Source organism: Canis lupus, chromosome 23 (genome assembly GCF_048164855.1).
Source record: "Canis lupus baileyi chromosome 23, mCanLup2.hap1, whole genome shotgun sequence".
Classification (NCBI taxonomy): Eukaryota; Metazoa; Chordata; class Mammalia; order Carnivora; family Canidae; genus Canis; species Canis lupus.
Window position 1 is genome coordinate 41,551,575 of NC_132860.1, and position 21,037 is coordinate 41,572,611.

Genomic DNA, 21,037 nt, shown 5'->3' on the forward strand with positions numbered 1-21,037 from the left:
TAAACCAGTATTTATGTTTTGGGGACAGATCATAGGAGGGCTTATACATTGTCCTAAGGGGCTTAGAATCCAACTTCAGTCAATGGAAACTGAGTTGACAAGTCCTAAGCAATGGAAGAATATGGCTAGAGAGGCGTTTTTTAGATAGTTTGGATCATCTGCAGGTTAGACCTTGACTAGGTAAAAAGTTCAAGTCTTAAGAGAATAGTCTAGGTGAAAGATGATGAAGCCCTAAATGACGATGCTAGTAGGAATGAGGAAGAAGGATGATCTAAGAAGTAATCAGGAAGCAACATTAGTGGGAATTGATCAGTGATTAATTGGAGGAAGGATATGAAGACAGAGTTCAGGATGACTCCTATGTGGCTGGAATGGGTATCTGAGTAATGATGCAATTCATAATAGCAAGGAATGCCAAGCAAGAAGTAGGCCTGGGGTGAGGAATGATAAATTCAAAATTTGACATGTTGAGTTTGGACACCCAAGCTGAAATAACCATCAGGCCCTTAAATACACGTGTCTGAAAAGGAAAGCTTTCTAAGCATTTGGGCTATGGACAAAATTTTGGGAGTCAATGAAATCTCATAGGAAGGGAGTATAAAATGAGGCAGACAGTGGACTGGGGATAAAACACAGGAAACATTATTTAAATACATTTGAATTAAAAGAGGTCCAAAAAAGTTGGAAAGGAATCATTGGAACACGAGGAGAATCGTGGGTGTGTGTGTCACCTTCACAGCCCTGTTTTTATGTGGGAACTTCTAGTCACCTGAGACTGCATGTATTTCTAGAAGTTGCTACTATTTTGAAGGCAGTAATAATAATAAAGCTCTTCTTCACTGTTGCCAGTGGAATTTACCTGATTAATTATTGAGCCTAGTTTTAGAATATTCTATTGTAAGTGTATACTTGGGGGCATTATTCTTTAATAACAATCTGGAATGTTTCTCTCCAACTGCATGTGTTACAATTCTTGCTAGATTTTCAATACCTCCTATCTTGAGCCACCACCAGATGGATATGAGAATGTTACAAATATTGTTCCACCATATAACGCTTTCTCAGCCCAAGGCATACCAGAGGTAAAATAAGACTTGTTTACTCAATTCTTTAAGCCTTCCTTTGTTATTTAAAGCCTATGTAGAGGACTAAAACCAAGAAGATTAGGTGAATCATTCATGCTGATCCACATTTTGAGGTTCAGTCCTATGAACACCCTTTCTAAAAATAATCTGAGGGAAAAAAAAATACACAAAAATCATAGCCTGATGAAGCAGATGCCACTCTGAAATAACAAAGAAGTTGCTGAACTCATCTTTAGTTATATCAGTAGATGTTTTTATAAGCTCTTTTCCTTTGTTTATAGTTTGATTTTTTTTTTTCCATAGATTTATAGATCTGGTTTTATAGATCATACCATAGAAGTTCTTAAATTAATACTATGTTTGAAAATTAAACCTGTTTGGGATTTCTTTTTCCTTTTAAAAATCCTCTTTGTAAAAAAAAAAAAAAAAAAAAAAAAAAAAAAAATCCCCTTTGTTTCACTCGCCTCTCCCCCTTCAATCTGTCTCTTCTCTGGCAACCCTCAGCTTGTTTTGTATTTTAGAGTCTGTTTTTGCTTAAATTCTGCATGTAATTGAAATCATATGGCATTTGTCTTTCTCAGACTTATTTCTTTTAGCATAATACCCTCTAGGTCTATCCATGTTGTTGCAAATGGCAAGATCTCACTCTTTTTTATGGCTGAGTAACACACATACACCACTTCTTCCTTATCCATTCATCTATCAATGAACACTTGGTTAAATAATGATGCAGTAAATATAAGGGTGCATTTTTTTAAATTAGTGTTTTTGCTTTTTTGGGGGAAGTACTCAGTAGTAGAATTATTGGATCATATGGTATTTCTATTTTTAACTTTTTGAGGAGTTTCCATACTGTTTTCCACAGTGGTCGCACCAACTTACATTCCTACCAACAGTATGCAAGGATTTCTTTTTTTCTCTACATCTTTGCCAACAGCTGTTACTACCTTTTTGATACTAGCCATTCTGACCCATGTGAGGTAATATCTCATTGTGGTTTTGATTTGCATTTCCCTGATGGTTAGTAATGTTGAGAATGTTTTCATGCGTCTGTTGCCAATCTGTTTATGTTCTTTAGAAAATGGTCTATTGAGGTGTTTTGCCCATTTGGATTAGATTATGTATGTATGTTATTTAGTTTTTGGTATTGGGTTATATAAAGTCTTTATATAGTTTGGATATTAACCCCTTACCAGATATATCATTTGCAGCTATCTTTCTCCTTTTTAGTTTTGTTTATGGTTCTCCTAGTGATGCAAAAGCGTTTTATTTTGATGTAGTCCCAATAGTTTATTTTTGCTTTTGTTTCCCTTCCCCAAGGAGACGTATCTAGAAAAAGGTTAAGGCTCAGGTGGAAGAAATTACTCCCCTACGTTTTCTTCTAGGGGTTTTATGGTGTCAGGTCTCATGTTTAGTTTATTTTTGTGGATGGTTTGAGAAAAGTGTCTTGGTTTCATTCTTTGGCATATAGCTGTCCGATTTTCATAGCACCATTTTGGAGAGACTGTTTTTCTTCACTGTATATTCTTGCTTCCTTTGTCATAGATTGATTGGATAAGTGTGGGTTTACTTCTGGACTTTGTGTCTGTTGTCATGCCACTACTATGCTGTTTTGATTACTATGGCTTTGTAGTCTATCGTGAAATCTGGGATTGTGATACCTTCAGCTTTGTTCTTTCTCTTGCTCACATTGGCTGTTGGAGGTCTTCTATAGTTCTTATACAAATTTTAGTATTACTTTTTGTAGTCCTGTGACAAAGGCTGTTGGTATTTTGATAGGGATTGTGTAGAATCTGTAGATTGCTTTGGAAAGTATGGAAATTTTAATGATGCTAAATGATATTCCAGTCTGTGGGCATGGAGTATCTTTCCCTTTAATGGGGTCTTCAATTACTTTTATCAGTATTTTATAATTTTCAGAGTATAGGTCTTTCAAATCCTTGGTTAAGTTTATTCCTAGGTATTTTATTATGTGGTGCAGTTATAAGTGGAATTGTTTAAAACATAGTTGGGGGCACCTGGGTGGCTCAGTGGTTGACCATCTGCCTTCAGCTCAGGGTGTGATCCCAGAGTCCTAGGATCGAGTCCCATACTGGGCTCCCTGCAGGGAGCCTGCTTCTCCCTCTGCCTATGTCTCTGCCTCTCTCTCTCTCTCTCTCTCTCTCTCTCTCTCTCTCTCTGTCTCTCATGAATAAATAGATAAAATCTTTTTAAAAAATTAAAAAAATATATAGTTGGAATTTTTAAAATCCTATTTCCTTCAGCTCCGTATAGTCTGATAATCTCTTCAAAATAGAACACTGCTTAGTGTTATATATTGGAATTTTTTTTTTAACTTTTCAAAGTATTGAAACATCTTCTAAAAACTTCTACAGAATTAGCATGGATCTGTTTTTCAAGCCCAATCCAGGATAGATAACTTTTGATGATATGGTATTGTGGAGCAAACTTATTCTATTGTTTTCTCTTTAATTAGCAGTATTCTGTTATTTTTAATTTTTTTCTTTTCTTACAGGGAGATATCATATATGTGAACTATGCTCGTACTGAAGACTTTTTCAAACTGGAAAGAGAGATGAACATCAACTGCAGTGGCAAGATTGTTATTGCAAGATATGGAAAAATCTTCAGAGGAAATAAAGTATTGTATCATCTCCTCTTTTTCTAGAGAGAAGAGGATAGTGTATATCCTCTAAATGTGAATGATCAGCTTGCATCGTGTTTTCCAGGATTACTTCAATATATGTATTTAACAAATCTTCCTATTTGTCGTGGTTGCACAGGAAATCTGTTTTTATGTTACTTCACATACCTAGAAAAGGAAGTTACTTTTACTACAGAAACAAAATTTGTTTTTCGAAATTTTATGTAAACTGAAAAATGAAAGCTACCCTCCATTACCCATTTTATTAGCCCAGACATGATCAATCTTAACAGTTTTTCTTAGACCTAATTCTGTGACATATGAATATAAATTCTTTCCATATACTAGTTTTACATGTTATACTTTAACAAAGATGGCATCAAATACTATATATAACTTTTTTTCCACTCAGCAATAATATATGGGTATCACTCCACGCCAAAACATTGAGAGTTGTATAATGTGTGGTTAAGAGTATAGGAGTCTAGATCCATACAACATTGATTCTGGTCTCATCTAGGTTCCTTGTTCTCTAGATCTTTTACTGTGAGCAAGTTACTTAATCTTTCTCTGCCCATGTTTCCTCATACATAAAGTGGGAATGCTAATAATACCACTAATCTCCTAGAATCCTTAAGACTAAATGACTTTGTTTGAAAGCACTTATGCTAGTGATTGGTACTTAATTGATTCTCTATAGCTACTTAGTAGGTAAATACCTTGTTATTTTGGATGGGTACATAATACTTTCTAGAATTGATAAGCAGTTTAGCCATTCCTGTGTTGATAGATGCTTGGTTGGAATTTATTACTATTAAAAATAATCCATTGTGAACATACATTGTATGCACTTGAACATTTATGCAAAGGTTTTTGTAGTATGGATTCCTAGAAATTGAATGGCTGAATCAACACGTATGTTCTCTGAAAATTTTGGAAGGCATTATCAAATTGCCCTTCAAAAAAGTTGTGGCAGATTGTACTCCCATTCATGTTGTAAGAAAGCTTTCTAAATATTGAATATGTTTTCATTAATCAAGACTGGTGGTAATCTGTCTTTTGCTACAGTATTTCTGGTAGTAAAGAATTCAGAATCTTACAGGAAAGATTTTCCTATTTGTGGTCAATTTGGATTGTTAGAAAATGTTTACAAAACACAGTGGGCAATTTTTCACACACTCTGTATAGATCTTAAATTTAGTTTTATAAATATTTATATGATGTGCTAGACTTTGGAGGGTGGGTAGTTAAAAGGGAATGAGACATGGTCCGTTTTCTAAAAACGTTTCTCAGTCTGGCAAGGGAGAAAGATGTTTTAAAGACATACAATGGGTCATAGTATTTTAATATAACAGAAATATGTACAAAATAGAAGAGGTAGAAAAAAGGGAGACATTAATTTTGCAGTTTTAGTGACAATAGGAATGTTTCACAGAAGAGACAATAATTTGTTTGGAGTTGTATAGAATAAATGAGAGTTGTTAGCTCCCCCAGGAGATAAATTGTACTTGAGGCATAAAGAACTAAATGTGTAACAGCATGATAAAAAGTAGTGTCTTAAGTTCCTTACAATATTAAGTTGATTTTTCTCTTAAATGAATTAATCATTTGTCAGTTCTACATTATGGATTGCACATTGCCTCTGCAGGTTAAAAATGCCATGTTAGCAGGAGCCATAGGAATCATCTTGTACTCAGATCCAGCTGATTACTTTGCCCCTGCTGTACAGCCATATCCTAAAGGATGGAACCTTCCTGGAACTGCAGCACAGAGAGGGAATGTGTTAAATTTGAATGGTGCTGGTGACCCGCTCACTCCAGGCTATCCAGCTAAAGGTAATGGATGGGCCTGTCACTGTTCACCCATTTTTGCAAAAATAGTACTTGCCTTTATAGAAGTCATGAAAGCAAACGTCTACAGAATAATCTCAAAACTGTATGCAACTATGGTATTGTGGATAACTATTACCAGGAATTAAAAAAACATTTTCCACATAATATTTTTGTTTCAAATTTTCACGAGGTGTGGACATGGAGAGGGAAGGGTCAGTTGAATTTCCCTCTTCTTTGAGTAAAGGTGCAGAAATGCAGATCCCCATACCCAAAGTAATATTGCTTTTACCAAACTAGAGCTTTGGTTTTCTGAATTGTTTAGTGATTTTATGCTTCTCTAGATCATACATTTGTATTTTTTTTAATACCACTGAGTTTTTTGGTGTTTAAAATGTAAAATGTGAAAAGTTTTGACATCTATGTAACTGTCTCCACAATTAAGATAATGAATATATCCATTACCCAAAAAGTTTTCACTCATCTCTTTGTAATGCTTTCCTCCCAACCCTTCCTACCCACTCCCTGCCAATCCCTAGGCAACCACTAATCTGCTTTCTGTCAGCAGAATTGTTTTGAAATCCATCTGTGTTGATGTCTGTGTCAGTAGTTCATTCCTTTTTATGCCGAGCAGTATTTCATTGCATGGATACACTATTTGTTTATTCATTTATTGTAGGATGTTTGGATTATTTTCAGTTTGGAGACTCTTGTACATAAAGCTGCTATGAACTCTTGTATACAAGTCTTTGTACATATGTTTTTATTTCTCATAGGTAAATATATAGAAATGGAATGACTGGATAATATGATAGATGCATATTTAACTTTTGAAGAGATTTTCTTTCTTTCTTTTTTTTTTTTTTTTTAAGATTTTATTTATTCATGAGAGACACAGAGAGAGAGAGAGGCAGAGACAGGCAGAGGAAGAAACAGGCTCCCCACAAGGAGCCTGATGTCAGACTTGATCCCAGGACCTCAGGATCACGACCTGAGCCAAAGGCAGATGCTCAACCACTGAGCCACCCAGGTGCCCCTTTGAAGAGATTTTCAAATTGTTTTCCAAAGTGGTTATGCATTTTATATCCTCGCAGCAGTGTGTGAGTGTTCCACTTGCTTTATATCCTTACTACATTTAGTTTGTTCAGTCTTTTTAATTTTGCATTGTAGTAGATATGTAATTCAAGTTACATTTTTTTTCAAAATTTTGGGGGGCTATTCTAGGTCTTTTCCATGTGAATTTTAAAACCAGCCTATTAATTTGCACTGAAAAGCATGCTGGGAATTTGTTCGAGATTGAATTAAATATATGTCAATTTGGGGAGAATTGATATCTTATAAAATATTGAAGATTTTGATCTGCATGGCACAATTCTCCATTTACTTAGGTATTCCTTAATTTATATCAGCATGTTTGTAGTTTCACTGTACAGATCGTGCACATCTTTCACATTTATCCATATGCATTTCCTGGTTTTATGCTTTTCAAAAACACATTTTAAATTTTAATTTCCATACGTTCATTGCTAGTAAATTCTTTGTATTTGTGGAAGAAATAAATTGATCTTGTATCCTGCAAACTTGTTTAACTTACTAAGTAATTCTAGGAGGTTTCTGTAGATACCATCAGAGTTTTTACATAGATGATCATGTTTCCTGTGAATTCAGTTTTATTTCTCTTTTTCTAGTCTAGATGTCTTTTACTTTTTTAAATGTCTCTGTCATTGTATACTGACTAGTACGTCTCAGACATTGCTGGAAAAAAAAAGTGTTAGAGCAGATGTCCTTGCCTTGTTCCTTCCTCAAGCAGAAGAAATCCAGTCTTTCTCTGTTAAGTATGATACAGCTGCAGGTTTTACTTTAGGTTCTTTTTGTCAGGTTTACCCTTTACCCAAAGATACTGAAGTTCCCAAAGAGCTTTTGATTATGCAGATTTTATCTATGACTACATACCACATTTGATAGTAAAAATGAGTACAAATTCAACTTTTAAAATAGATATGTGGCTCTTTAGGTTGTTCATGTATTTGTTAGGTGAGCTTTGGTAACTTATGTTTTCCACGGATTTTGTCCATTCATCTAAGTTAAATTTAATAGAGTTCATAATATTTTCATTCTGTGTGTGTGTGCATGCACATGTGTGCTTATGCATGTGCAGGTTCTACAGTGATATTCTGTTCTTTATTCTTGATCATGGGATTTTTTTTTTTTCCTGAACTGATTTGCTAGAGATTAATCAGTTTTATCAATTTTCAAAGAACCATGTTTCTGTTTCCTATTTCTCCTGATCTTTATTACGTTCTTTTCTCTGCTTCTTTTCCCATTTGCTCTTGTCTAGTTTTAAGGTGGAATATGATGTGATTTGACTGAAATCTTACTTTGTTTATAAGATAGGTTATAGAACTATTTTGGCTGAAAGCCAAAGTCTCAATGAGGTTGTAAGTCTGACAATACTTTTCAGTCTTCCTTTAAAGAGAATATTGTATTACTATTTGAAAAATATTTTTATTATTTCCAAGATCTCATAAATTCCCTTTAATTTTTTTTCAGTTATACCTAGTTTCAGAATTTGGGACACATTTTCCAGGCAGCTGGTTAAATGAAGCTTCTCTAGAAAGGATTCAAGATATCGATGAGGAAATAAAATACTCTTGTAAAATTCAAGAGAATTTGTTGAAATGTCAAAAAAAATTAGAAATTTATAATACCTACAGTTGATTTCACACTAAAATTTAAATGATTTCATTTCTTACTGTTGAATTAAATAGGTCATATTAGGTAAAACAATCATTGGCTTTGAGGGAACTTTAAATTTTGATATAATTTCAAACATGTAGTAAATCTAAGATAGGAATAAAAGAAATTTCTTTATAACCATGCTCAGATTCTTCAGTTGATTTCATTTTGTGCAATTAATTTCTGCAGAGTACACCTTTAGACTTGATGTCAAAGAAGGAGTGGGAATCCCCAAGATCCCTGTACATCCTATTGGGTATAATGATGCAGAAATATTACTACGGTATGAGGTATTCTAATTGGATATGAGGTTTAAGATTTTACACTAATATGTCCATTTTCTCATCTACAACCAACGTAATCTAATAATGTTAAAAGTCTAGTTGTATACTTGAAACCAATGTTATATGTCACTTATACCTCAATAAAAATTTTTTTTAACTTAAGGGAACAAAATAGGAAGATGAATTTTTAAAAGAGTCTTGTATCAAAATAGCTCCTGAAGTAAGAATAACAGAGCACAATAGGAAATAGCAAGAAACCATTAGTCTGGTACAAATGAAAGTCTTAAGTACAAAACTGTGTCCAAAGATAAATACTGATTGGAGATTTTTCAAATATTTGGATTTTCTTGATATTTATTTGATGTTTGTACTTGACCTGTATCTTAAAAATATTACAGTGTCTGCCACTTATTAGATGTGTGAACTTGGACTAGCTACTTAATCTTTCTCTGATTCAGTTTTCTTATTTGTGAAATGAGGGATAGTAATTGTTTCTCCTTGATAGGTTTATTAGGAGGAGGAGATGACCTTCAATGCAAGCGTGTAAAGTATCTAGAATATAGTAAGCATTTAATTGTTTGCTATTTTTGCATTTATATTACTGATGTTCTTTCACAGATCTCCAAACTTTTATTTTTTTAGATGTCTGTACCAATACAATTTAATAATTGCTTAATGAGTGCCTACTAGGTAATCAGAAGCTTCTCTAGAAATTAATTTCTTCTCCTTAACATGCCACAGATGCAGGATAGTTGGAGGTGACGATGTGAAGAAAGACCTGGAGTCTCACTGAATTTTAATCTAGGGGCCAGGGTGACTGAGACTCTGACTCAAACTGGGACCTCAGATCCCAAGGCTTTGTCTCCTCCAGTTTTTCTTAAGAGTCAGCAGGTTGGCTATAGGAATGATTAACTTTGGGAAGCAGAGAAAAACATGTTTACTTCAAAAGGTAAAAGAATAGGCTATTGACTCAAGCAGGGGGGGAGCAGAGGAGCTTTATCTGGAGAACAATGTGGTCAAGAATCAGTGTGCTGACTCTGGACCTCCCATATCCCCAGTGTGCTGAGGGCTAGGAGATTCAGTTCTCAGATAGGCTCTGCAGCTGGTTCCCCACATTAACACAGTCCTGGATTGCCTATTTTCAATATTTCCTATATCTAATGCTTCCCTACATAAAGTCAGAAGGAAGGAGGTTGATGTTTCTCATTTCCTCTATTTTTTTTCCCCAAGCCCTCTTATCACAGACATATTAAGTACTTCATCAATTTTGGCTCTCTTGCTAAAATGTAAGTTCCACAAAGGGAATATTGACAGTACTTGGCTCAATAAATATTTGTTAAATGTATGAATGAAATATCTCATCAAACTTCATGATTTCTTCTAAGAAATTGTGATGCTCAGCCTTTTTAATGTCATTTTCCTTTTCTCTTGACAGTCACATGGGAGGAACTGGCCCACCAGATGACAGCTGGAAGGGAAGTCTTAATGTGGATTATAACATTGGGCCTGGCTTTGCAGGGCATGAGTCCTTCAGGTAATTTTATATTACTTTAATAGACTGGAAAAGTTTTATATGCTTAATGGAAAAATGTGAAGATAACTGCTCTGCCAAGTTATATTTTGCTTATCTTTTTCTCATTTTTTCATAGTAAACACTTGATCATTTTATATCACTTAAGAATTACTGAGGGAATGATATACTGAATTCTTCCAATAGTGAGATCACAACCTTTGTTTTTACAAAGTCTTAACCGTGACTACATTTGAGTTTAGGTGAAGTAGGTAGTTAAAATGTTAAACCTAAACTTTTAAAACAGTGTTTCAGGGATCCCTGGGTGGCGCAGCGGTTTGGCGCCTGCCTTTGGCCCAGGGCGCGATCCTGGAGACCCGGGATCGAATCCCACGTCGGGCTCCCTGCATGGAGCCTGCTTCTCCCTCTGCCTATGTCTCTGCCTCTCTCTCTGTCTCTCTCTGTGACTATCATAAATTAAAAATTAAAAAAAAATAAAACAGTGTTTCAGATAACCCAATATTTCAAATGTAAGCATTCTGAAACTTTAAGGGAGGGAGTACAAGAGCAGAGAGAAAGGAGCTCATATTTATTACTTACTGTGTAGGTGGGTTAAATGAGTTAAAATGGAAAAGCAAATAACTATTGTAAGGCTCACTGAAGTAGCACTGTTGTAGAGGAGTGATCACAGAATATTCATTGAGTTTAGTATTATAGAAAGATTAAGTTTCCACTGGATCAAGGCAGGCAGGAAATGGCGGTTCGAGAGATCAGCTTGTGTAGAGTTGTGAAACAGCCATGGCATGATTTAGAATTTTAAGTAGTCTGATTTGCTTGAGAGAGAAAGAGAAATTTAATGCTGATAAATCAGAATATATAGCTCTTTTGATTAAACCAAAATTAGTAAATCAGTCTTGTTTGCTAACACTTTAACAATGCAAACTTGGATTCTCAGTGTTTTCTTAGTTTTTGTAAAAATGTTTCTCACTTCAGACCTTTTAAAGTATTAGAAGTTCAATATTTTAAAGGAATTTTAGAAATACTTCATGTAATTACTTGTCTCTGTAACTCAGAGTTACTTTAGTATATGAGAGTTTATTATCAATAGCAGCAGGAAAATCTAACATACACAATTAAAGATAAAGGCCTTTCTGATTTAGAAACAAACATAATGACACAGAGAACAGAGAAAACATATAGCTTTAGTTCTACAATCTCAGTTCAAGAGTAAACTCAAAAATATACAAATTCTCTGGTCTAGATATTAAAAAGTTCTTCACTATGGGCACAAAATTCTTAATTGATTTGAGCTCAAAATGGGCTCATACACACACACAAAAACTGTTCTTTCTCACCAGGAAGAACTTTTGATAATTGATTAATCCATCTACAGGGATTCTGTCATTTTTCTCTCAGAAGACCTCTTGATAATTATTTATAGAGATTACCAAATGACAAGACCTAAAATCAAATTCTTAATCATTGCTCCCACCAATAGGGAATAATTTACCTGCCATAAGGAAACTAATAGAAATATAAGACACAAAATCAGTAGGAAAGACATTATAAAGTTAGAAGTCCACAAAAAGACAAATGAAGAAACACTTTTAACTACAGAGGACAAATGACGGTTGCCCAAAGGAGGTGGGTGGGGGGATGGGTGAAATGGGTGAAGGGGTTTAAGAGTCTACTTACCGCAATGAACACTGAGTACTGTATAGAATTGTTGAATCACTACGTTGTACATCCAAAACTAATATAACATTGTATGTTAACTCTACTGGAGTTAAAATTATAAACTTAATAGTTTAAAAAAAAGTTAGAGATAGAGTTAGCAGAGTAAAAATGTCACTGCTGGTGATTTACCTCCGAGCCAAAAGAAGACATACCTAGGTTTTAGGTTACCTGCAACTGGTTCAATGAGGTGAATCTACTGCACATTTCAATGGGACTTCCAAAAAATGATGGAGGATGATTTTTTTTAGAAGTAAAACCATGTTTCTCCTATAAATATAAAATGAACATGTGTCAAAATTTTCATTTAATTCATTAATTAATAAGAGAACCATGAAGGAATTGAAATTGGTTCAAAGGAGAATTCAGTGATGATACCAAAAAATCAGCTCATCAGGAATACTGAAAGTATTTAATAGCAAAAAAACTTGTTTCTTCTACGTTGAAGGAATCAATTGAACATTCACTAGACATTGTATATTTCAGTGGATGTGGTATTTCTACAAGTTAAATTTGATCTCTACAGAGTTGAAATAGTCTTATAAAAGACAGTGGTAGGCAGAGGTGACGGATAAGCTAAGGCCTTTCTCACTTTTCCCTTACAGAGGTATATTCATTCATTTCACAAATATTTATTGAGCATTTACTATAACCCAGTTACCATTCTGGGCACTGGGGATTCAGCAGTAAACAAAACAGGCAAAATCCCTACACCCCCTCCCTGGAGCTTACATTGTAGAGTTCATTTTATTTGGAACATGATGAATTTGAAGTGATAATAGGACAAAGACATAGATATTCTTTTAGAAACTCCTGGAGTCAATGATTCTAAAAACTAGAAAGACATACGAAATAAATATGTGGATTAGCTCGTCTGAGAGTCTGAACAGATAGTCTATGTTTGCTTTCAGGTTTTGATTAAAATAGATTTTTTTCCCTCATTTGTAACATTATTCTTTTCTTCATTTAATGCCATAATATCAATGCTTTGGGGTTTCTTACTAATAGATCTTAGGCTCATATTTTTAGAAACACATGCTAAAAATGTTTCTGCTTTCTTGCTATTTTTATCTCTCAGTAGCAAAATAAATGTCTTAAAATGGAAAAAAATACCCATTAGATTCTTCCCAAAGGCACTTTGAATATTGCACATGACTTGTATATGAAATCAGAAGCACAATATCCTTATAGAGGGGAAAAACGAAAATCTGCACTTAGCAGTATCCAAGTTTTGACAACCTCTTTGTTCTTCCATCTATATGAACAACCACAAACTAGAAACTGCTGGGATTCCTCTCTATCTACTCTCCCACCCTGCTCCATAGATAAAGATTCATTTTGTTTCCTTGTGAAAAAGAGACTCCACATTTTCCCATGTCATTTTGGATTCATAGAATGTGAATGGGTTTTTTTTTTTTCCCCCTATTTGCGACTGATTTTATTTCCCCTTGAATTATAATTTGGTTAATTACATTGCATGAATGGATATTTAAAAGGCTGATTTCATTCTGTATGTCAGTAAATTGAACACCAATAAAAAATAAATTAAAAAATAAAAAATAAAAAAAAAATAAAAGGCTGGTTTCAAATCAGAATCAACAGTGATTTTTCTGGGCTAGAAAAGTTTCGTTACATAGTTGTACATTTTAGTCGATGCTTCCCAAATTCCCATTTCCTTTCCAAATTTCCCATGTTTCTCTTTGGCAGCACTCAGCCAGCTATTTAACAATGTACTGATACTATGCTTCAAGAGTCTTGAAGAAAGTCACTGACTCACTGACCAGCAGGAATTAATGTAAATACAAAGACACATTTTTATTTATTTTTTAAGATTTTATTTATTTGTTCATAGACACAGAGAGAGGCAGAGACACAGGCAGAGGGAGAAGCAGGCTCCACACAGGGAGCCCGACGTGGGACTCGATCCCAGGTCTCCAGGATCACACCCCAGGCTGCAGGCGGCGCCAAACCGCTATGCCACCGGGGCTGCCCACAAAGACAAAAAAAGCTTGTTTGTCCTCTAACACATAATTGGCTGCCTTCCTTATTTTTGTAATTAATAGTGTATTTAAAAATTTTAGAATGAATACCTAAGACATTTTGAATAAGAATATTTTGGACTTTTTTTTTTTTTTTTTGGACTTTTTTTGCTTAATTTACTTAAATTCATTTTGCGAACATATTGGACTTTAAATAACAATGTAGCTATGAGGGAGGGGTAATAAAAATATTGAGATTCAGTTTTTAAAAATCTGGCTTTAAGCTTGCTAAAGTACTTAGGAGTAAAATGCATTAACCGTTTACAAATTGCACACATCAACAATATTAATGACTATTGAATTTAGGCTGGATATATGGGAATTCATTGTCCTGTTATACAGTTCTCTGTAATTTTGAGATTTTTTCATAATACGATGGTGGAACAAAACTGTTTGATGTAATGCATGTGAAGTAATTTATTCCCTTTGAAATTCTAGGAAGGTAAGAATGCACGTTCATAACACTAATAAAATTACAAGGATTTACAATGTCATTGGAACGATCAGAGGATCTGTGGAACCTGGTAAGTCTGAACTTTTTTAAACACTTCATTTTTACTAAGTTTAAGAGTAAGAGAAAACAAACTTCAGTCAGGAATTGATTCTTTTTCCTTGACGGATGTGAAACAGCTACATTTGAAAAAAAAAAAAATAGTACGACTCTAAAAGGAATCTCTATAATGTTGATTTTTATTTTTCCCCCTATGGAAGAATCTCAACCAAAAGGCAGTTTAATTTAAAAACCTAAAATGCAACTCTTTGTAATGTATTCAAAGTTGTGGTTCTTCTGAACGCATTATTTTCCAGATAGGTACGTTATTCTAGGAGGTCATCGAGACTCCTGGGTGTTTGGAGCAATTGACCCGACCAGTGGGGCTGCTGTTTTGCAAGAAATCGTCCAAAGTTTTGGAAAACTGATGAGCAGAGGTGAATAATGCTTCCTCGGTAGCTGATGACAAAAAGGGACTCACTTAATTGTTCTCTATTTTTAGGCACGTTAATGTATGTTAACAATGATTGCAGGCTGGAGACCTAGGAGAACCATCATTTTTGCCAGCTGGGACGCAGAAGAGTTTGGGCTGCTGGGCTCCACAGAATGGGCTGAGGTAAGTATGACCAGAGGCTCTTATTTTCTTAATAACAGGGAAACAAGTACCTGTATCTCAGGATGAGCAGAGATACAGAGATAGATTCCATGACCTAAAATAGGTTTAATTTGGAGAAAGACTCAAGAATTTAAGAAATAGTTTTTTATTTTCACATCAGTTTGGCAAAGCAGAGTAATCTCTTAATTACTGGACTAAATCCAAACTTATTCTTGTCAAAACATTTTGGCTCCTGTTTGTATTTGTTTTGCTAATAAGTGAAATTTGTAAGCTCAAAGAATAATCAGACCCAGCAAGCTTTTCTAAAAGTAGATGGGCCTATGTAAAAATGGATACAGATCCTTGGAGTTGATTTTCAAGTTTAGAAGTTGCTTTGGAGTTCTATCTAAGAAAACCTGTGATCTAGTAAGGTGACTGGATTATAATTTCATATTTGTAGACTCCATATACATTGCAACCATAGGTATATATTACCATTTTAAAAAAGGTAAGTGGTTGATTATTGAGTAGAAGATAATCTTGGAAATGGAATTACTTTAGTAAACTGCCTTTATAATTTCAGATATTTATGGTATGATTGAATTTCAGATATGATTGATTTTTCATTTCACACTGGCTCCTAATGCTTGATCTGTAGGTGTTTCTCCTAGGCCCCCTTCTTTCATCATCTTCCCTAGGCCTCCCACCGAGTAACAAAGTTCTTTAATGTACAATGTTAAGGACACACATTTTTGTAAAGACAGGTGCAATATATAAAAGCACTTCCTCTCTCTGAACCATGTATTTATCTTTTATGAGTTGAGATTTTTTTTTGAATTGAGATTTTATAGATTATTATTATTTTTTTTGTTGTTTTTTTTATAGAATTATTTTAAATATTTTTAAAAAATTTTTATTTATTTATGATAGTCACAGAGAGAGAGAGAGAGAGAGAGGGGCAGAGACACAGGGAGAGGGAGAAGCAGGCTCCATGCAGGCTCCATGCACCAGGAGCCTGACGTGGGATTTGATCCCGGGTCTCCAGGATCGCGCCCTGGGCCAAAGGCAGGCGCTAAACCGCTGCGCCACCCAGGGATCCCTGTAGAATTATTTTAAAGCATGTCATACATTTCTTGTTTAATTTTCAAATACTTTCCTCCTGTCTCATTTCCTCTTACTGCACTTTATTTTTTTAAAAGAATTTATTTATTCATGAGAGACACAGAGAAAGAGAGAGAGGCAGAGACATAGGCAGAGGGAGAAGCAGGCTCCATGTGGAAAGCCCGAGGCAGAACTCAATCCTGGGACCGCGGGATCACGCCCTGAGCCAAAGGCAGACGCTCAACCTCTGAGCCACTCAGATGTCCCTTTCTCACTGCACTTTAAAATAGTAATGTGAATGAAACAAATATGGGGATAAAATCATACAGTTACTTGTCTCCTATCACTTACCGTTATATTCAGTGGATGTTGCAAAGTTTTGTCATGAATATGCATTTGTTATGAATATGCATTTTGGAAGCAGACTATTAATTTTGATAAATTTCCTCTGGAAATGTAAATTCTTGTGAATACATGTAAATATAAATATGTGTCTCTAGTTTTAAGCAGCTCAAGGATAAAAAAATCTAAGCTATAAAGAAATAAATATACTTTGCATTAATCTAAATAAATCTGGGCTAGGGACAATTGTAACAGTTTTCAATTCTTGATCATATTCAGTAGCATACTTTCTTTAAATATAGTTAAGGAATCTTTCTACTAAAAATGTGTTATAGTGGACACTCTGACTCTATATGCATTTATAGCAGGGGCAACTGCCATCTGGCCATTGTGGTCAAGTGAATATAGCCAACGGTCCTCACTTGTGCCATAACCACTCACAGCTTTAATTTTTTTTATTATAATCTTAAAATTTAGGTATTGTTGACAGACAATATTATATTAATTTCAGATGTACAAGTTGTGGATTGACAATTTTATACATTATGCAATGCTCACCACAGTAAACGTAGTTACCATCTATCACCATACAAGATTATAATATTATTGACTATGCTGTACTTTACATCCTCATGAATTATTTACAACTGGAAGTTTGTACTTATTAATCCTGTCACCTGTTTTGCCATCCTCCTACTCCCCTCCTTTCTGACAACCACCACTTCTCTATATTTATGAGCTTTTGTTTGTTCATTTATGTCTTAGATTCTACATAAGTAAAATCCTACAGTATTTTTCTCTGACTTCAATTAGCTTAATATCCTCTAGGTCCATGTATGTTGTCACAAACAGCAAATTTCATTCCTTTCTATGCCTGAGTAGGAATCCAGTGTACACTCACACACATACCTCATCTTTATTCATCCATTGATGGATACTTGAATTACTTCTGTATCTTGGCTATTGAAAATAATGTTGTAATATATACAGGGATGAATAGATCTTTTTGAATTAGTGTTTCAGTTTCTTTGGGTAAATAGTGGTAGAATTACTGGATCATATGTTAATTCTATTTTTAATTTTTTGAGGAACCTCAACACTTTTCCATAGTGGCTGCACCAATTTACACTCTCACCAACAGTGCAAGAGGGCTCCCCTCTGCCTATGTTGCTGCCTCTCTCTCTCTCTCTCATGAATAAAATCTTTAAAAATAGTAATAAATTTAATGTTAATTTTTTTTTCCTTTTGTTGTTCACCTTGGTTGCTTGGTTTCCCGGTCTTGCAGCTCACTGATCTGTTCTGCTTCCTCTACTGTGCTGTAGATTCCCTCTAGTACTGTCATTTAGTAGTATTTTTGAGTTCTGGTGGGTTCCTTTTCAGATTTTCTCTTTGTTGAAGTTCTTACTAAATTCATCCACTCTTCTCCCAAGTCTGGTGAGCATCATAATGACCATTACTTTGAACTCTTTATAAGGAGTTCAAAGATGGATTATAAACAGATGGATTACCTGTTTCATTTAGTTCTTTTTTTTTTTTAATTTTTATTTATTTATGATAGAGAAGAGAGAGGTGCAGACACACAGGCAGAGGGAGAAGCAGGCTCCATGCACCGGGAGCCCGATGTGGGATTCGATCCCGGGTCTCCAGGATCGCGCCCTGGGCCAAAGACAAGCGCTAAACCGCTGCGCCACCCAGGGATCCTCATTTAGTTCTTTTTCTGGGTCTTGTTCTTTTGTTTGGAACTTCCTCTCTCTCTCCTGATTTTTCTCTTTGTTTCTATGAATTAGGTGGAATGGCCACCTCTCCTAGTCTTGAAGTGGCGATATGTAAAAATGTCCCCTGTGTAAGCTGTGTACTTGGTGGTTTTGGCTAGCTGGCTGGTGCTGGATAGGTGTTAGCTGGGGCACTCTGCATAGAAGCACTCTGTCAGGTCAGTTACAACTGAAGCAAGTGTAATCCAGGCGTAGGCGTTCCTGGAGTGCTTGGCACCATGGTCACTCTGGAGGGACAGCTGAAATGGAATAGGCTCAGGCCAGGGGTTTTTGGGCTGCTTTGGTGGGATGGCTGGAGATGGCATGAGACCAGGCTTAGGTAAGATGAGGGTGCTTTGTCACCTGGGTCACCTTGATGGGCAATTGGAGCTGGCATTAGGTTTTAGGGGCCTGAATACCTCTGATCCTGGAGAGTTCAGCAGTTCTACCACTTGGCAGACATTCTAGAGTTATTAATAAAATGAATTTCCTTCACTTAATAGTCTAGTTTCCCTTTAAACTACAATTTTTGTTTTGTTTTTCAGTGCCCCAGGGTGGATAAGTCTGCACATGGGCCCCTCAGTGATATCCTCCCTGAGGGGTGGTTGTTACCAAGGTTACTGTGTCTCTCCTGTTCCTTTATGTGGTCCTATTCTTTGTTGTGCAGAAGCTGTTCGGTCAGCCCTTAGTTCCTCTTCATATAGGAAGGTATATGTAGGTATAGATTTTGGTGTGTCCGGGAACTGAGTTCAGGCTATTTCTATGCTTCTATCTTGGACTGCCTCCTATGATAGCATGTTCTTATGAGGTAGCAAGTTAGAAGTAAAAAGGCTCCTTCAGCATATTTTCATCAATGTGGTGGTATTATTTTGTGTGTCTGTTTGTGTATGTGTGTGTTAAAGTGAGAGGGAGGGGAGGAGAGGAGGGAGAGAGATTATTGAAATGTCTTTTCTTCTCTGTGGTTTTCCTATCCTTTTTAAAATTTTTTCTTCATATCTCTTTTAAAAATAGGTAAGTGGGATTCTCACTTTTAAAATTTTACTTCGTTATCCAGCCTCAGTAGATCTCTTAAACTTCAGTGTGTGTAACGATTTCCAGAGATACTTTGTAGAAAATAGATTCCCTGACCTTTCAGAAATTCTTCCTCAGTAGGTCTGCAGGGGGGCCCAGAATCGGGGAGCCTCAGCACTTTATATCCTAATGCCAAGTAATCAAGGAACCACACTTTGAAAATACTTCTGACAATTCCTGCAAACAGTAGCTACCTGGTATTTTCCTTATTTTAATTGCATTAATGTTGTCAATCAGCCAGATATCTGCATTTCCTTAGAAATTATAGTCAAAGACCTAGGCATTAATTTTCTTTTCTTTTTTTTTTTTTTTTTTTTTTAACATTTCCACAATTGTAAATATTGTGAATTAAGTAACAACTTTGCTTCAACTGTAGGAGAATGTAAAAACACTCCAGGAGAGAAGCATTGCTTATATCAACTCAGATTCATCTATAGAAGGTAAATTTTCTTTCAGATTATTAAAAAGCATATTATCTTTTAAGTCTGCAAATTGTAACTTGTAAACTTATTTTTCTATGAAATTCCTCCGTGATACCTTCATGTTCCATTTTGCCAGAGAAAATTATGATTCAAATGAATCAATTTATGATTCATAACTAAACTATTGATCTTAATTTCTTTAGTATATTTGCCATTTGCCTATCTTGAATTACTACCTAAAACTCCACTAGTATTAACCATATTTTTCCTGTGGTGATATTAAAGGAATTAGGCTAAAATATTTCAGAATATTTTACAAAATATTCCATGTAGAAATATTTCCTTTATGTATTGGAACAATTTGAGATAAGCACAACTATAGACTTCCCTAGGAACCTGACATGGGACATTTGTGTCTCTAGGCTTTCATTGTATGATGAGGTCTAGGTAAATTTCAGAGCATACTTATAAAGTTACTGAAATGCTCTACTCTCATGTCTTGATACTGTTGAATTAAGTAAGGAATGAATGATATAGTTTACCACATCCTTTGCCAAAGTCCCCGTAAGAGATACTACCTTAAGAATGATGTTATGATTACTATGGGACCTGCTGCCTTAGCAAAGTCTTCCTATACCTGTGTCTGAAATATACCCTGCAGCATCTCTTGCTCCTAAAGAACTATTTCTACTCTGTTCTAATTCCTTGGAAATGATGCCTCCAATTTCAAATCTATTATATCTTGTTTACAATTAACAATAGAATTAGACATTGGAATTTCATTTGGAAGTATTAAAATCACTGTATTTTATTTTTTCAGGCAATTATACTCTCAGAGTTGACTGTACACCCCTTCTTTACCAATTGGTATATAAACTGACAAAAGAGGTACATAGATGTCTTAATGTTTTCTGATGAATGGATAAGTGAATAACACCTGTTTTATTAATTAGTGGTATGATGTGTAAACTGTACCTTAAAAATTCAAAGCTGATCTGTATAAATACCAAGTCAGAACAAAATCTTTAATATACTATTTAAATGTCCTAGCTATAAAAATAGTATTACTAGTGTCTTCTAATAGCAGCTGTTAATAATTGTGTGCACTTTTGTCATGCATAGGGTATACAGTTTCATGTGGTAGAGGTATTTTCAGTGAGCTGAAGTGGAAAAAGCCTTGGGTTCAGGGCCCTCTAATGTGAATTCTAGCAGTAACAATGATAAAAAGACAAAGTCACGGAATCCAAATACTTAGTAATCTAGAGAGGATATACACTTCTAAGTGAGGAATTACACTTCAGTAGAATATTGGATACTACAAACAATGGAAAATAGTTATGGGATAGAGAATCTGAAATCCTGGGATAGCTGGGGAAGCATCAGAAGAGGTTTACAGAATTAGTG

The 21,037-nt window shown here is 35.1% G+C and overlaps 1 protein-coding gene across 10 annotated transcripts in view; it reads left to right on the forward strand.

The window, feature by feature from the left end:
* The window catches only part of NAALAD2 (N-acetylated alpha-linked acidic dipeptidase 2), a 60,446-nt gene that overhangs the window by 22,198 nt on the left and 17,211 nt on the right, over positions 1-21,037 (forward strand). For 5 of the 10 annotated variants that reach the window (XM_072794983.1, XM_072794982.1, XM_072794984.1 and 2 more), the window contains 10 exons: positions 981-1,082; positions 3,601-3,726; positions 5,378-5,564; positions 8,484-8,577; positions 10,014-10,112; positions 14,300-14,385; positions 14,669-14,788; positions 14,885-14,967; positions 19,588-19,651; positions 20,454-20,521. In XM_072794983.1, the coding sequence (XP_072651084.1) occupies positions 981-1,082; positions 3,601-3,726; positions 5,378-5,564; positions 8,484-8,577; positions 10,014-10,112; positions 14,300-14,385; positions 14,669-14,788; positions 14,885-14,967; positions 19,588-19,651; positions 20,454-20,521 (1,029 nt within the window). Of the gene's footprint in view, positions 1-980; positions 1,083-3,600; positions 3,727-5,377; positions 5,565-6,448; positions 6,659-8,483; positions 8,585-10,013; positions 10,113-14,299; positions 14,386-14,668; positions 14,789-14,884; positions 14,968-19,587; positions 19,652-20,453; positions 20,522-21,037 lie in introns of those variants that run through there. The other 5 variants (XM_072794987.1, XM_072794985.1, XM_072794988.1 and 2 more) reach the window with 5 other exon arrangements.